Source organism: Protopterus annectens, chromosome 5.part1, assembly GCF_019279795.1.
Source record: "Protopterus annectens isolate FY-2018-M chromosome 5.part1, PAN1.0, whole genome shotgun sequence".
In the NCBI taxonomy this organism is placed as follows: Eukaryota; Metazoa; Chordata; order Ceratodontiformes; family Protopteridae; genus Protopterus; species Protopterus annectens.
The window spans coordinates 531191834-531210497 of NC_056736.1; the positions used below are offsets into that span (position 1 = coordinate 531191834).

The following is an 18664-nucleotide window of genomic DNA, read 5'->3' on the forward strand; positions in this document are numbered from 1 at the left end:
GTGGAGGACAATGTTTTAGCCAATATTTGAAAGTCTAGAGGGGACAGGTACAGAGCATCCTTAGCAAAGTAACATGGTTTGTTAACCATGGCCAACCAAGCTGACAAATTGTATGCGTCTAAAGTGACACCAAAAACTAAGCCAATTGTTAAAGTCAGTCATCTTCTATTGGTATTGTGTCATCATCCTTGGTGAAGGTAGAATGCTGCTCAATGCTAGTCATAGTCCAACCTGTGGCACACATTGCGAAGGCTCCATAATGTCTGTCTTCATATAGTCTAGGCATTTACACCTCAGATTATTTATACCTACATGGATTATGTTTGCATCATACTGCTACCTGTGGTGTAATGACTTAAGTGCGTGTGTAACTTGGCTGATTCTGGCCTCTGATAGGCAGCTGACCTTTTATTCTCTCTTTGCTCAGCTTGGTGAGTAGGGCATCAGTATATTGTACAATGGAGTCCCCTATGACCAGAGTCCTGTGTGGTGTATTGGCTGCCTTATGGGCTTGGTAATTGAAGTTCCACTGAGTTTGGGTGTGTGCGCAGTGCTAGGAGTTGCTTTCATTGAGTGCTTTTGGGTTTGCAGAGGATAATTTGGCAGGTGGAATGTCTGGGAAGTATTTGAGTTTTGGGAAGATTGCATTTTAAGTGCCTCAGCATAAATAGGTCTATGTGTGAGGTGTATAATATGTGTGGTGGGTATAGTGTGTGTGTACATTTCTGACAACTAGATTATTTTTAGTGTTTGTATGTGAGCTTTGCCACTGGAGACATCGTTTATATACAGCTTTCACATACTGTATTTGTTTCTTTGAGGATTAAATGGTTGTGAATGAACATTAGACAGTTGTCACATTGTCTCAATATACCCATAGCCATAAAACTTGACATTAGTTCCCTTTATTTGCTTAGCTACAAAGGTGAGGTGCATGAGGTGTTTTATAGTGGGTTGCCTAAGGATGATTTTTGGGGTGGAGACTAGACTAGGCTATATAATAATAAATGCAATGTGCAGACTAGCTACTGTATGTTACTCAACACACAAAGTAGTTGTCCTACACTCACTGAATTACTGATACAATTTCAGAGGTAGTTTTATACTAAAAATTTAGTTTCTAGGAGTCTGTGTCCATATGGGCAGCAGCTGGCAAATCCTTCACATTTATATGGGCACTTAGAATATGGGAAACTAGCTTTCAAGTCCTATGGCCAATAAGACAATGACATTTAACAGTTTTTTTTGTGTTTTCTCCCTCAGACCAGGCCACCACCTACCGCTGCTAGATGGAATATCCCAGTCCTCTTACTGTAAAAACACAAAAAAGATCCCTTGAGAGTGTAATGCTACCAAAAAACAACTTAAACTACATTGACAAGGCATTTTCATGTACTAGGGATCTTTAAAATGATTTAAAGTGCAAAATCAACAAATAAGCAGAAATAAAGCAGTAGCTCTCAAAAACAGTTAACTGAAGTGCAAAATAATAAAATAAACCTCTTCAGGTTTCCATTACAGAATGCAACACAGTCCATTTTTTTACTAGGGAGTTCTGTTTCTGATCTCTGGTAGTTCTCAGATCCATGTCTTTAATTTCTGTAATTTATCTATTTAGCTCCGATTTTTATAATTTTATAATTTTTCTATTTTTCCATTTTCAAGTTATGGATTTCTTAGCCACTATCAACACTAAAGATGATAATGCTTTCATTCTGTTACTACATGCTGTTTTACATCAACTTATCAAGAACCATCTGTATATTTTAGGTTAAATTCTCTTCCAAGTGTTAGACTTGGCATGTTCTGTTCATTTCTATGCGGAAATACCCCCATACATTCCCATAATATCTGCTCACAAGTACCTTCTTCTGGACCACCACATCCCAAAATATACCTCTTGTCTTTGAAGTATTTATTTTTGCAAACACTTTTATGTAAAAAGTCTATATTTTCTTGATTTAGTTGCATATCTAGAAATTACCTATATTTCTCTGTATCTTCTGTAATATCTGTTTAATCTTCCACTCCATGCTATTTTTAATTTTATACTATATTGTCTTATCACATCTAATGTTGCCCTGCATGTTCTATTTATTGCTTTTTTCTGGTCTGCCATTTCTGTTCTTCAGTTCTAAAATGTAATTGTGGTTTAACAGCTTTGCAATCCATTCTTCAAATATTTTCCATAAGCTCTAGCATGTAATTGCAAGTTAGTTGATCATAGTTGAGTAACCCAAAGGTCATCTAGCTGCATTCCATTTTATTACCTCATCCCCTTTTATCATCTGTTCCCAAAATCTCCATTATTTGTTCATAGGTTCATAGGTTCATAGATTAGTTCTAAGCTAACTGCCCTTGCGAGCCATTTTAAGCCTAGCCAATTATCCCTTGTGAGACCCAAACCCTGCACCCTGTGTTTGTAAGGCAAATACCTTAACAATTAGGCCACCCTCCCACCTTAGATTAGTACTAGGCTAGCTGCCCTTTTGGGCCATTTGAAGCCTAGCCAGTTACCCCATGTGAGAATCAAACCCTGCACCTTGTCTCTTTAAGGTAAACACCTTAACCATTATGTCATCCTCCCACCCTTCTTTCTTTCTTTTATAATTGTTTATTACATTTTCTTCTTTCTTTCTTATTACTATGTAGTGTAGCCTGTTGGTGCTGGTCTATTTTTCCAAGATCTAACTTCCTTTAAAGTGAAGAGATGCTTAATAGTTTTACATATATAAGGCTCTACACAATTCTCTATTATATTGCTTTCCTAAATCTGCCTAAATGTCCATGTGTGATTCTTGCTTCACACTCTATACTATCAAGTCCTTCCATTTGGGCATATATTCTCAGTCCTGAATCAAATATATTTACCTAAGCTGCATGGCTTTATTGTATGCCTCCAAATCTGGTAGTCCCAAGCCACCCTATTCTTTTGTCAATATTAATACATTAATAATTAATTTGCTGTTACACATTTTTCTCTATGTGATCTCTTTTTGTTTGATACATATAAGACTGATGTACATAAATATCTAGTAAGACAAATGACATCTTAATCTCTAGTATTGTATTGTGATAAATAATTTCCTTAATCTTACTTGCTTTTAATTTTTTCTTTTTTCTGTCCCCCTTTTCTGTTGTCGTATGGGCCTGGAACTCATATCTGTTCTGTGCTGGGTCTACCAGCCACTCCATGCACCCCCCCGGGTTTATCTGGTATTTCACGCTGGGGCAGGTCATGGATCCAAGGCTACAGAGCTCAGCTTATGGACCTACCTGTTTCCCTCCCTTTTGGCAGTGTGTTGTTGTCCCTGGATTAGCATACAATTTGCGGTAGTGGTGTATTGCCCTACCTCTGCAGCATCAGCTCAGCCAGGCACACTTTCCACCTATCAATCATGCCTCCACTAGCAACATCCCTGGCCTCCACCAAGAATCATCACTAAGAGACACCCACGTACCACCAATCACCCAGGATGGGCATGCTCATCTGGCCCTGCCACTCCTTCGGTTAACTGAGACACTGAGCGAATCCAGGTCATCTGGGTTGTAGTCAGAAATTCATCCCTCTGTGGCACTGCAGCCACTACTTGCATAAAATACTGAGCAATTTCTTCCCATGTGTCTTTATCTGCTTGCTCAACATCCCATTTCAACCAAGTTCCTAAGTATTTCATCTTGTTATGGCCGTACAAAAAGGGAAGCTCTGTAGAAAGTCATGTGTTGAGACATAATTACACTATTATAACTTATGTTTTTGCATTATTTATTTTATATCTTGCTATACTAGTAAAATATTTAGTTTATCAAATATAATGTTTTTCAGGTTCTAGATTGGTAACATAATATGTCGGCTAACTTTACAGTCAGCCTTACTTGCAGTTGCATTTCATTGCTCAAATGTGGTTGAATGGCCTATTTAGCAAACATTGACAATATTGCCTTGAGGACATTGACAGTAAGGTGTAAAACCTAAAAGATAGCAGGGTGGCATCAGAGACTACCTGTATTAGTGTTGGTTAAGGAAAACTTTAGCAGCCCCTGCCGGTGAGCTGCTCATTTAAAACTGTGGTTTCTGTAACAAGGTATACATGCTGTTGTCCTCGGTTCAGATCCCTCACAATTCTGTTACAGTTTTTTTTATTCCATTTCTTTTTTTCATTTTGGAGCCATGGACCTATTTCATACTATAATTGCAGTTCTAGTACTTTGAATTTCACACTTTGGCACTTTAACTTGCAGTTGGCTGGACTTTGACTTTAACTTGGTGCTGCAACTTTGTGCAGCTGGAGGGCTGGAGACTTACAGTGGGCCGGAGGGGTAGAGGGACTCTGTGCTGCTCGTTTGTTTGGTTCATTGCAGTTGGTTTGGTATACTCTCACATCCTGTCTACTCCTGCTTATCTTAATGTTCTCTTGGCCATATTTTTAATGGTTGTTGAGTTGGAAGTTTGACTTTGTTTGAGCAATGATATGGCATTCAAAGTTTAAGAACTTGATTGTAAGTTAGGAAGCTTATTATGTCACTGAGAAAAAGGGCTATGTTCTCAATAGGATTTATTTGTATATATCGGTTATATTTGATCATCTTTTATCTGTAGCTAAAGGTCTCTAAATACAATGCAAATGGTAATGTTGAAAGTGGATACTGCTTCCTAGATCCTCCCTTAAGACTACCTCCTTTATACAGTCCACCACCACACCTCATCCTAACCTAAACTCCTCTGTACATGCTAAATATTAACGTCCATTTTTGTGGAAACCCAAATGCCTCAACAGATCATTTCATATATTCCCATCTCACTGTCAAGCATTTTTTGGTGTCCAAATTTGTTAGCATTAGTATATTATGTGTATAATTTCTTCTCATTTTGACTATATCAGTATATTCTAGCCTTTAAAAAAACAAGTAATCTCCATGATATCCCCAAAGTCTCAAAAAAACCCACTAAAGTGTAGTGGGTCCATAAACAAGACAGTGTAAGAAACTTCTCTGTGTGGAAGGTTTTCAGTCCATATATTTCTAGTTAAGCACTGTATATTAATCAGATCAGACAATAGTAGTAGAAGTAGCGAACTTAAACTCGTCTTAAGTCAAAACAAAACAAAAAAAAATAATAGAAAATATATAACTGTAAAGCATTACTAAGTATTCGAAAGTAATCCAAGCAAGGCAGGCAGTCTGTTTCCAGTCGAAAATCCTTTATTAAGTACAAAGACAAGTGATCCAAGTAAAACAAAAATAGAGTAATAATTTCCTCACAAGCTTTCTAAATATATATATATATATATATATATATATATATATATATATATATATATATTGTGCTGTAAAACAAAGTGTTATTGGTACACATGTTAAATTCACATCCATTCCCCCAGCAGTGCGACATTCGAGCTGGTCCTGCCTTACTTAGTAGCTGTCATAATAATATATAACCCTTATGTACTTTAAATAAAATTTATAATGATATGTTTCCTCTTATTTAACCAGATTATTAAGTAAATTATTAAGTCTGGGATTTTATCCAAGACAATATATTACATGGCTGGAAATATATCAACCTTAGTACAGTTGGTGTAACAGTTTAAGATTGCATTCATATTTTGTTTTGGATCAGCTTCTACCCCACCATTCTCATAACTCTTGATTTTAGTCATCCATCCTTCCAACTGTTTGTTGTCTCAGACATTGAGCCAGCAGTTTGGTTTCCCTAGGGTTATTGTCAAAAAATAGTTGTAAAACCATAATGTCTATTCATATTCCTAAGTACTCTTGTTAAGGACACTGTACCTTTTTTCAACTGCTCTTCAACCTGTTGTGTCCCACTTATTCTTTTTCACTTCTATAACTCTCTTACTTTTTAAAGTCCTCTAGATAAGTGTTGAAACTATTATTCAATATCATGTTTGTTTTCTTGTTACTACTAAGATTCAAGTTTAATAATATTTCACTTAAATTTTGATCTACCCAATCATTAAATGTTTTCTTTTTCAGAAGAAATACTGGAAAATACCAGTGTTTGTCTCAATAGTCTTTTACTTGTTCATAAAACTTAATTTATACAGGTGCATGGTCTGACACTGTCATTGGATGTGTTGTCATAGTTCACTTCATATTATAGTATTCTGTGTGTAACCTCTACCTAATCTTGTCCAAAAATGATATTTGTCTGAAGGATATGTATATTCCAAGTCATTCTGTCTCATTTTGTTTACACAAATGAGCCCAAATACATGCACGTCATTCTCTACATATCTGCCCTCATCTGGTGTTGTATGATTCCTTGGCCCTCCAGGCACATCTTATTTCCTGCGGTGTTCCTTTCTCTACCTACAACCATACATCCATGATGAAATGGTACAACTTCTTCCATAGTATTCTTTATATCTTTCGCAGTGAACGGACCACCACAAAGCTATTTGCAACTGATAATGTACCGAGAAAACAGCCACTACACGTTTTCTGTAAAATGCAGGCTGCTGAAGAAGGATGAAATCGCCAGATATAAAATCCAATTTTTGATTTGTAAAAGAAGAAAACTGCCACTCCTTCTTCAGCAGCCTGCATTTTACAGAAAACGTGTAGTGGCCATTTTCTCAGGTACATTATCATTGGCAAATAGCTTTGTGGTGGTCCGTTCACTGCGACTGGTATTTGATTTGTGGTTTTCACCAGGTGCACTCCATTTTCTCTGGTGATTCTTTATATCCTGTCTCAGTGGTTTCAGTAGGATATATAACTCTTGCACGCTGCCATCAGCCTCTCACTAGTATAGGGTCTATATCATTATTTCGAACGTTCAGATACTCAAATCCCTAAAGGCCGACACCAAAATATCGAACCGCAAGTACACCAAACGTGAAAAAGCGCAAAGTTCAAAATATCGAATTCCATAGTTGGACAACTCACCTCCTGCCGCGTACTGCCTACCCAAAGTAATCTAAACTTCACCCATGTATCCCCTGTGCTAATTAAATGTGCATAACACACAAATGTATGTGAATGTGAACAAACAACACCCAAGTACTGAAAAAGTTTGTTATGTAGTACATTCAAACTGTCGACTGTATTTTACATTTTCAACAGTAGAGCTATCGCTCGAAGGAATTTACCTGCAGAGTACTCATTCCTCTTCCTGAGCACTGCTTTCATACAAACCTGCTTTTCAACACTACATACAACTTAAACAGGTTTCTGTTGGGCTACGCAAATATATTACTATATATGCACTTACCTTAACCCTCCTTTTAACCCTAAGGTCAGTATCTATTGCACATGTACGTTAAATGTATTACTATATAGGCACTTACCTTTACCCTCCTTCTAAACCTAAGGTCAGTATCTATTGCACATGTACGTTAAATGTATTACTATATAGGCACTTACCTTAACCCTACTTCTAACCCTAAGGTCAGTATCTATTGCACATGTACGTTAAATGTATTACTATATAGGCACTTACCTTTACCCTCCTTCTAAACCTAAGGTCAGTATCTATTGCACATGTACGTTAAATGTATTACTATATAGGCACTTACCTTAACCCTACTTCTAACCCTAAGGTCAGTATCTATTGCACACGTACGTTAAATGTATTACTATATAGGCACTTACCTTTACCCTCCTTCTAAACCTAAGGTCAGTATCTATTGCACATGTATGTTAAATGTATTACTATATAGGCACTTACCTTAACCCTACTTCTAACCCTAAGGTCAGTATCTATTGCACATGTACGTTAAATGTATTACTATATAGGCACTTACCTTAACCCTCCTTCTAAACCTAAGGTCAGTATCTATTGCACATGTACGTTGGTTTCCTATACGGGATAAGGGAATCTTCTACTGGTGTTTTACCTTAGTAAACATGATATGGCCAACTATGGAAATGCGATATTGTGAATTTCACAGTTTTTAACATTCGGTTAACTTGCGGTTCAATATTGTGGTGTAGGCCTTAAGGGATTTGAGTATCTGAACATTCAAAATAATGATATAGACCCCTAGTATAAATCTTCCTGCCTATGTTTCATTTGTTCCTCAATCTTTCTTCACGTATCTTTTATAATTAACATTATGCTGTCCTGACATTCTAACAAAGAAATCCTCCTTCCCAGTTTTCTTTACAAAGCTTTCATGCTCCTTATGATTCAGGCATGTTTCATGTAACATCATTATTATCTGTGAATTACTTGTCCTGTTTTTTCTGTCCACCAACTCATTAATATTCCTGACCAGTAAGTCAAATTGTGACTAAATAAAGTTTGTCTTTCATTCTACTTTTATATATGATTCATCTTTCTGTTACAAACAAGTCTTTCTCAGTCTGTTTCTTTCATTTATGTGCCATTTTGTATAGATTGTATAATATTATCCCAAATTAACCTGATCTCTTCTTTTCATTGGAACACAATTCCATTTCTACCCTGAAATTAAAAGCATACTAACCTTCAAGCTACATTTTTTAATAAACACTACCCTACACATGGCCAGTGACTTTATGCTAACCTAGACAAGGGATTGCTTAAAGAGGCTGTATCCGTGGATCTTTACAGAGCTTTTTGCCAGATTGACCACTCACTCCTCCTTAGCAAACTCTCAGATCTCAACTAATTGCTTGTGTAACCTGCAGATTATAATACAGCTTACTTTCAGTGAATCTTTTGTTCCTAACCTTTTAATCTGGTGCCCCACAATGCTCTATTATTGGACTTATCCTTTTCTCACTTTTCATAAACAGTCTTCCGACTGATCTCCATTCACTCAAAATTCCGATGCTGATGACCTCCTGCTCCTCAAAGAAGGCACAGACTTGGGATCACTTCAGGCATCCTTACAAGAGCTATTTAATTAGCCAGTCCACTGGTTTGTAGCATTAATTCCAAATGTCTGTAAAATTAAAACCACCTCCATTGGCAGACCACAAAGACTGCGCTGCAACCTTCTACTTAAGGTATTTCATCCCTTTGGTAACTCCAGTAATTTAGACAACATTTTGGCATCCTTTTAGACCCCCCCCCTCTCACATTCCACAAATAAACTCGTGAGTATCTAAAAGGCACTTGCTCATGTCAATGTTTCCTGCAAGTCTGTCAGCCATCTTCCACTTGAATCTAGATATGTTAGTGCTGTGAGTATGTTAATGATTCTCCTTGAATACCCTTTGCCACTATACATTCCTGGAAGTCCACATGATGGTAATATTCTTAAAAAAATTAAACTAAAATCTGTCTGTTCATTACATTACTCATGAAATTCACCTCTGTCATCCTCCTTTCCACAATTAATACACACTAAAAGGGTCACTTTCTTCTTCAGCACAACCTTAAATAAACTTCCGAACTTTGACTTCAGTGCCCCTCTTAAAGCAAACTTTCAATCCACTCCGTAAGGATTTTCTAAATGGTTGTGCGTTAGGAGCATTGCAAATGTTGGACAGGTTGAATGACTCCATCATGGCAAACAATCATAGCTCTGTATCATCATACAACCCTTCCTTTACCATTTAGAATACCAAAATGCATTTTTAATGAGTTGTTTTGTGTGGAAATCCTTATCCTCCAACATTTGCAATGCTCCTAATGCACAAACATTTAGAAAATCCTTATGAGCGGATCTAACCTAAACATCCTTGTGCAAATGCATCACTGTTGTAACAACATAGTCCTTACCTGTGTTCTCACTATGCCACAACAACCACTTTGTGGCATCCATATCAGTTCTTTCACCCCCCCCCTTCTCCTCCTCCCAAACCTCTCTAAAATTCTTCTTCTTCCTCATTTCGTATTAATGTTCTCCGTCACCCATCACAATGTTATTCCTGCCTACTCCCGCTTTCCCTTTTCTGCTCCTCAGTCCTTGCTTTTCCCTTGTTTATTTATACCTGTATATTCCTCTCTTAGTTTCTCTTTCCATATTACTTTCTTCTAGTTTACTGATGATTTCTGATTCTTTATAAAGATTTACTATGTACGTACTTGTATTCTGCATTGCTGCATGTGAGTGTATGGCTACTGGTGACGGTATTATTTATTGTTTATACTTATGTTTGTATTGCTGTTCACATTTGTGTGTGTCACTGTTTATAAACTATCATCCAGTATATTACTACCTAAACTGTTCTTATAGGTTCATAGGTTGGTACTAGGCTATCGACCCTAGGGCCTATAACAAGCCTAGCCATAACAATTCTCTGGCTATTTTTTCCCACACTATTTACTTCACTGTTGGTTCAGGTCAGGGTTGAAAAGAGTTCTATGGTCAACTCACCTACTTGGTTAACAAATGAAAATAAATGCTCTTCATCAGCTGCATAAAACTGATACAACATAAAGATGATTTTAACGATTTAAGACTACTGCTTTCTTATTTTATGTTGAAGTTACCTAGTAGTACAATATGCTAACTTGAGAGGACCGGGAGGTTTTCAGCATGCAAACCGAGATATTTTTTTTTCTAGTGCTTTTGGAATGTAGTTTACTTATCTGTTACAGTCAGAGGCAGCGCTTAGTGTAGCAAATCTTATTTGTTGATGAGCTAAGGATGATTACAATAAAATGCAACTGCTTATTTCTAGATGGGGTTCCATTGGTTTGGTCAACAGGGAGTTTGGCTGACATCTATTTAACCAACCACATTTGGTCGATTATACAGGTAGTTGACAAGTGTGTGAGATGCACAATCCACGGATAGGGAAATATTCCCTTTCTCCAGGGACTGTGCAATCTCAAAGTTGGTATATATAATTAGTGTGGCAGGGGGCATGGGAAGGCTTGTCCCCCTGCAAAAGACTGTTTTAAAGTTTCATGTATCAATGTTCATCCTTGGGACATGCATATTAGGAAGTTGAGGTTTCCATTTTCAACATAGAGTGGTTTACCTTCAGGATGATGACATGCATGTTAGCTGGCTGACTGAAGGTAAATCATCTAGATAGTTTACAAGCCTGAACTTTTGAAAACAACTAGTATATATGAGACCTCTAATTAAGTTAAATGGGAAATGTTAAACAAATGCGCACCTGTTGCAGGAAGGAATAACATTTTATATTGACAAATATGTTAAATGAACAAAGGTAAATAGAAAAACCATGGCTGTATAGTACCACAAGAGTAGAGGGACAGCTTTAGAAATAAGGTATTTAAACTGCTAGCTGCAGGTAAGTGAAACAAATAGACAAGTGATTTATAGCAGGTGTTCTCTAGCCCAAAGGAGCAAACCTTTGAATCTGATTTGCTGTTGTACAGGATGTTAGCTCTACTGCCTTGAGAATATGTATATTGTATCAAAAATCAGAACTGTGGGTGCGTGCGTGCGTGCGTGCATGTGTATGCATGTGTGTGAGTATACTATATATATATATGTATGTGTGTGTGTTTAAAAAACTTTTTTATATTTCATCCCAAGTTTTAACATAGCTAATACTTCACTCAAGTTGTACAACATCTCTTATTTCACTGGTATAAAAGCATCCCATGGCATAAATCTTCATTATTCCTTCAGAAACATTTCAGCCTGTTTTCAACCATGTTATATACACTGTAAACTGTTACTTCTTACATGTAGTTGTCTCATTATTGGCTTCTATAAGCCTTAGCACCTTGATTACTGCCCCATAGATTAGAAGCTGCCAGCCCTCACTACACCTGACACCCCAGAAGCAGAAATCCCTCACTGCCTTTGATCTGAAAGTAAGGGTAAAAATCATTTTAGAAAACAACTTCTATCTGGAAACAGTTATGCTAGCAACTGGAGAAAAACAAAATCTGTCCTTCTTTAGAATTTAACTGCATGGACATTTAAATAATGCATAGTGAAAATTATTATTAGACAAGCAGCCCCAAGTTGTTGTCAAAACGTATGTGCTTTGCTATTAAAAATAACTGAGAAGTGACTGTAAATTTGGTTATAGGGACTGAGTACCTGTGATCATCTGTATCTCTGTCTAGCAAATTGTCTTTTCCATCTTGTTTAACAAATATATTGGCCACACCTTCTTATTGTCCTATTTTAAGTGATAATAGTTGTTTCAATACACATATGCCAAATTTTATTATAGAGAATGGCACATATGCCAAATTTTATTATAGAGAATGGCAAATTAGCTTTGGGATTTTTGCAACTATGTTTGTATGCCCAGTCATTTCTTTATTTATGTATGCTATTTGTCTTATATGTACTATAAGTAAACAAGTATACTTGTTAAGAATATCATACTTAATAACACCTTTCATCTAAAATGTTTGTAAACATCGTTTTGTAAAGAGTGTCCATTTAATTTATTTGTACATTCTTGTGCCTTTGGCCTAGGTCATAGCTGAAAATGGTCTGTGATACAGCCCGTATACCTAAACAAATAAACAATGGTCTGTGATACAGCCCATATACCTAAACAAATAAACAATGGTCTGTGATACAGCCCATATACCTAAACAAATAAACAATGGTCTGTGATACAGCCCATATACCTAAACAAATAAACAATGGTCTGTGATACAGCCCATATACCTAAACAAATAAACAATGGTCTGTGATACAGCCCATATACCTAAACAAATAAACAATGGTCTGTGATACAGCCCATATACCTAAACAAATAAACAATGGTCTGTGATACAGCCCATATACCTAAACAAATAAACAATGGTCTGTGATACAGCCCATATACCTAAACAAATAAACAATGGTCTGTGATACAGCCCATATACCTAAACAAATAAACAATGGTCTGTGATACAGCCCATATACCTAAACAAATAAACAATGGTCTGTGATACAGCCCATATACCTAAACAAATAAACAATGGTCTGTGATACAGCCCATATACCTAAACAAATAAACAATGGTCTGTGATACAGCCCATATACCTAAACAAATAAACAATGGTCTGTGATACAGCCCATATACCTAAACAAATAAACAATGGTCTGTGATACAGCCCATATACCTAAACAAATAAACAATGGTCTGTGATACAGCCCATATACCTAAACAAATAAACAATGGTCTGTGATACAGTCCATATACCTAAACAAATAAACAATGGTCTGTGATACAGCCCATATACCTAAACAAATAAACAATGGTCTGTGATACAGCCCATATACCTAAACAAATAAACAATGGTCTGTGATACAGCCCATATACCTAAACAAATAAACAATGGTCTGTGATACAGCCCATATACCTAAACAAATAAACAATGGTCTGTGATACAGCCCATATACCTAAACAAATAAACAATGGTCTGTGATACAGCCCATATACCTAAACAAATAAACAATGGTCTGTGATACAGCCCATATACCTAAACAAATAAACAATGGTCTGTGATACAGCCCATATACCTAAACAAATAAACAATGGTCTGTGATACAGCCCATATACCTAAACAAATAAACAATGGTCTGTGATACAGCCCATATACCTAAACAAATAAACAATGGTCTGTGATACAGCCCATATACCTAAACAAATAAACAATGGTCTGTGATACAGTCCATATACCTAAACAAATAAACAATGGTCTGTGATACAGCCCATATACCTAAACAAATAAACAATGGTCTGTGATACAGCCCATATACCTAAACAAATAAACAATGGTCTGTGATACAGCCCATATACCTAAACAAATAAACAAACAGGTGGCTTTAGAAATCACATCAGAAAGTGTAATTTTGTATTGAAATGGTGAAACTAAAACAGCCTAAGTTTTAAAACCATGTTACATTTCAGGTATCAGTAGAAATGACAGCAAGGCATGCATTATATGCAGAACTGGATGATTCAACTGGAACCCGGGAAATGGATGCTTGGCTATCTGTGGGTGAAATAAAAATTATCAATTTTATTTCTGTTTTAGGAAGAAAGAAAAGTGTGTGTGATAGGAGATAGCAGCAATTACTCTGTTGCTTACTTGAAAAATAAACAGTTAATTTGTGTTCCTTCTACACAAAAGTAACATAAATATAATTGAAGTTCTTTATTGCTGGTAAGGGCTCATAATTGACAGTCTCTTGCTTTTAAGTGATCTCTGCTGTTCCCATTCACTTACTGTTTATAGAGCACAAGTCCAGTTCAGCGTGAGGAATCCCCGAATGAAGGACAAATCCATAGGAGTTCTGCTGTCATTTCAGAAAAAGATGGGCATCAGAGGAATATCAGGTCATTTCCAACTAATCTGGATCTGAATGGGAATGAAGATCTCCCAGCTGACCAAAGCTACACCCAACATGTTCCAAGTGAACGTAAGCATAAACATCATTCTGTCGTGGCTGCCAGGGCATAACTGTTTCAAAGACTTCAGGAAAAATAATATAGCGTTTTATTTATATTTGTTTACCTGGATTGAGCACTGATTTCCATAGACATTTTCAGATTCAGCCAGGCAGCACTGCCTGGTTAAGTAACTTCCTCAAAGTCACATAAATGGGCAAGGAAGGCAGTGGGAATCAAACCCCAGACCACTGCAAACAGTTCCACAATCCTCTGTGCCAACTACTAGAGATTGTGTAATAATCCAAAAGCATAATTTCTTAAAACAGAAGTAGCCTTATCAAAATTGTAAAAATTTCCTACACCGGGAATCCTGTCATATACTTGACTATAATAGTTATTCTAGCTTCTATAATACTTGTGTCTCAGTTTACAAGAGTAAGAATATGAGCTACTAATGAGCTTCATCATGTCAGCCAGGGTTTGATTCAGTCAGTCTCCATTTGCCTATTTTGTTACTGAGAGCAAGTCACTTAACCAGGCAGTGCTGTCAGATCACTCACTGAAAAAAGGCTTTTGCCTTGTGCGTTTACCTGGCGAACAGATGAATTAAAAAAAAATGTTTTACTTATAATTCAAACATTCTTTAAAAGACAAAAGGATTGCTGCTATAGAATTTGATGAAAGAACCATGTGGTTATTTGGTATCAGTTTAATTTTTGGAGTGTCACTTTTCTGTAGGTGAGGCGTGGATGTGCATTTGTACGTTTAGCGTGTGTGCATGCAGATGTATTTGTCTATGTATGTCTTTGTATAGCTGTAAGTTATCTGCCACCTTCTCATCATATGGTTGCTAAACAGTTTACCTGTTAAGCCCTTGTCCTCTGCCAGTGGTTAGGCAAATGACAGTCACTAGTCACTGCCTTGGGATATCAGTCATTCCTGCAGTTTTGCATTCATTATAGTGTATATTCACAGTAAAACTCAGTACATCTTTATGTATAGACTTGCAATGGAATGCCTACCTGGTACCAACTACTTCGGTATACAACACTCTTTCCATTTAGCATTTTTATTTAAGTAAAGAACAACATATATACATGAACTGCATTAAGTTCTTAAATGAAAACTAACCTGAAATTTACATAAATATGTACCTCTCTTAGCTTGGTTGGCAATACTGACTTTGAACCAACATCTTTGAATCCCATTTTTTTTTTAAATAATGACGTATTTGTTCTGAATTGTCATACAACATTGTTGTCTGATCAATAATGCATGTTTACTGAGAATCCTTTATAATAATTTTGAGTACATTGATGTTAAATTCTTTATGGAAAATGCATCCTCTTCTTTTTTAGACTCTGGGAAAATCATCTCAGGTTCTTAGTATCCCCATGGCCATAGGTGATGTGGAATAGTGTCCTCGTTACGTTATTCAATGTTGCCTTCCAGTGGGGCTGCTGTAAAACCAGCATCTCCGTCCTGGTTTACTTTGATCATCTGCCCCTGTATGCTCTGAGGTATCTGCAGTCATCCCTCATACATCCAAATGGAGAGGTTGTAAATCAACAGGTAAAAGAGAGTAGTATTGCTGGAATTTAATTCATCCTGAGGTCTTGGCGAGTACCTTCACCAGGTGGACCTGTTTTCCACACAATCTCATCAAGATGACACCGATATATAGAATGTATTTTATACAACGTATATCATGGACAGATGTAGATTAAAAAAATAAAAATGATAACTGTGTGCACAAGACCCAGGATAAAAAAGTGCCCAATTTTGGTGGGCGCACTGGTGCCAGGAATGGAAAATGTATTTATTTGACAAAAAAATGGCCATGTAGAATCCTCAAGACATGGAAACATTCCTACAATGGGGCCAGGCCCAGGGGTTGGATGGTCCCCTGTTGTAGAAGGAAGTAGTAGTTCACAAAAATCACAAAAACTGATGGGCCAAAAAAGAGCCATAAAGACTACTATTGAGAATAAGAAAGAAATTATGTATTGTTACTATTATGCAAGAAGAATTTTTAGACTGAAGATATACAAAAAGATTAAGAGACAAATCAGAGGAAAGAAAAATGCTTGCACAAGAAAAACTGTCAGAAGCTTCAAGTAAAATGTGTGTTCATTAATACAAGATTTGTAAAAAAAACGTATATAGACCAAGAAACCTTAGGCCACTTGGAAAAAGAAGCGGCTGAAGAAGTTCTAAAATATAAAGAACAAAACCTAGAGATTTTTGAAAGTTATAAAAAAAGAAATATGGACATGAGAAAGAGATCTGATATGTTGCAATATTTATGCAAAGGAGAAAGCCATATTAATCAATACAAAAAAGCAGCCCCAATGATAGTCGAAGAGAAATACAGGCAAAGGCATCCAGATATGGAAATTTTCATGATGCAAACAATAAGATCACAAACAGGGAATGTAGAATAGAAGATTAATAAGGTAGAATAAGTTATGGATTGCCTGCTAATTGAAGGATTTAGTCATCACAGCCTGATGGAACAAGTCCCCCCAAGTAAGAAGAAACAGGAGGAGCAGGAGACACCTGAAGAGGAAATATGGACATGGGAAAGAAAAAGAGATTTAATGTGGTACAATACATATGCAAAGGAGTAAGCAAAACTAATTGATACAAGAGCAGCACCAAAGATATTTGAAGCGAACTACAGGCAAAGGCATCAGGATATTGACATTTTTACAATACAAAAATAAGAAAACAAGGAGGAAAAATAGAAAATAGGATTAGTAATGGAGAAATTAAATAAATAGAAACTGAGGTTATGAATTACCTATGAAGTGAAAGAGTTAGTGTAGAACATCTAACTCTGGTAACATCACAGCAGGATATGGATATGTGGAATGGATCCCCAAATTAAGGAGAAACCAGTGGAACAGAAAACATCTAATTAGGTGCCATATGAAGAAATGGAGAACCAAGAATGTGCCCTCAGTTTAGAGGGAAATGATCTGACAGAAGTGTTGCTTCATTTAATAGAGATGGACAGAGATATTCAGATCAATGAAAGAAATAGACTACAGAAAGTCAATAAAACACAAAAAGTTAGAAGTCTAAGAAAACAAATGAACACAGTAATTAGGGCTGTCAGTAGAGATTCATGCAACATAGCAGAAGTAAATATGATATATTACTATGCAACTAAACTAATAGATAAAGTCTTACCACAAAAACATAGGGCAGTAAGGGACAGGAAAGGGTGAAATCAGATACCGTCATGGAAGGGGAGAAATCAAATACCATCATGGAATTATCAAATAGAGAAAACTATAAAGCAATTAAGACAAGAAGTGTCACTGTTAGAAGAGTATAGAAGAGGGAATAGATCAACAAAAATACTCAGAAATATAGACATGTTAAAAGCAATGCACAGTATTATAACTGCTCAGGATTTATCATCCACTATCACAAATAAACTAAAAATATCAGCACATGCAGAAAAACGTATGCAGAAAATATATAAAAGAAAAGTACAAAATAAGCAGTTTATTGATGATCCAGAAACGTTTTATATATAATTGGGAAACAAGGCAAAAGGAATTGAAACATCACCAAAAAAAGAAATAGATACATTTTGGAGAAGTATCTATTAAGATCCTGTGGAACAAAACAAAGATGCTGAATGGTTAGAAGAAGTAAAAGAAAGAATAAGAAGTTCAAATGTACAGGATATGAAATGGGATGAAGTAACGGCCAGAGAAATTGAAACAAAATTAAGAAAACCTCCTAACTGGAAAACCCCAGGTTGAAATGCAGTACCTAACTTCTGTCTGAAAGTATTAACATCTTTACATGAAGATTTAGCCATGAGTAAAAACGGTTTATATGCCTACCCCTAACCTGGTTAACAACAGGAAAAACAATACTCCTACTTAAGACTGAACTTGCAAGCTATCCTAAAAACTATAGACCAATAATTTGCCTTCCAACGATGTATAAGCTATATACTGGAATTGATGCCAACAGAGTTTATAGTGATTTAGAAGAAAACAAAATGATGGCAACAGAACAAAAGGGTAATAAAAGAAATTTATATGGAACAAAGGATCATTTGTTGTTAAATAAAGTTATAATGGAGAACTGTAAAAAGGGGAAGAATCTAAGTATGGCATGGATAGACTACAAAAAAGCATTTGACAGTATCCCACATTCATGGATAAAAGAGTGCTTAAAATGTATAAGAAACACGCTACACTGATCGATTACATTATAGCAACCATGAAACAGTGGCAAACCACTTTGCAGTTAAGCCACAATAGAGGACAAATTATTATTTCAGGGATAAAAATTCAAAGGGGTATATTCCAGGGTGACTCTTTGTCACCGCCGCTCTTTTGTCTTGCCCTAAACCCATTAAGCTGTCTGCTTCACAGATTAGTTCATGGCTACAATTTGGCCCCCAGAAAAC

At 36.3% G+C, this 18664-nt stretch overlaps 1 protein-coding gene across 2 annotated transcripts in view; it reads left to right on the forward strand.

Moving 5' to 3' along the window:
- Positions 1–18664, forward strand: part of GRAMD1C (GRAM domain containing 1C) — a 961713-nt gene that overhangs the window by 377068 nt on the left and 565981 nt on the right. For both annotated transcript variants that reach the window (XM_044073151.1, XM_044073150.1), the window contains one exon: positions 14072–14255. In XM_044073151.1, the coding sequence (XP_043929086.1) occupies positions 14072–14255 (184 nt within the window). The remainder of the gene's footprint in view (positions 1–14071; positions 14256–18664) is intronic.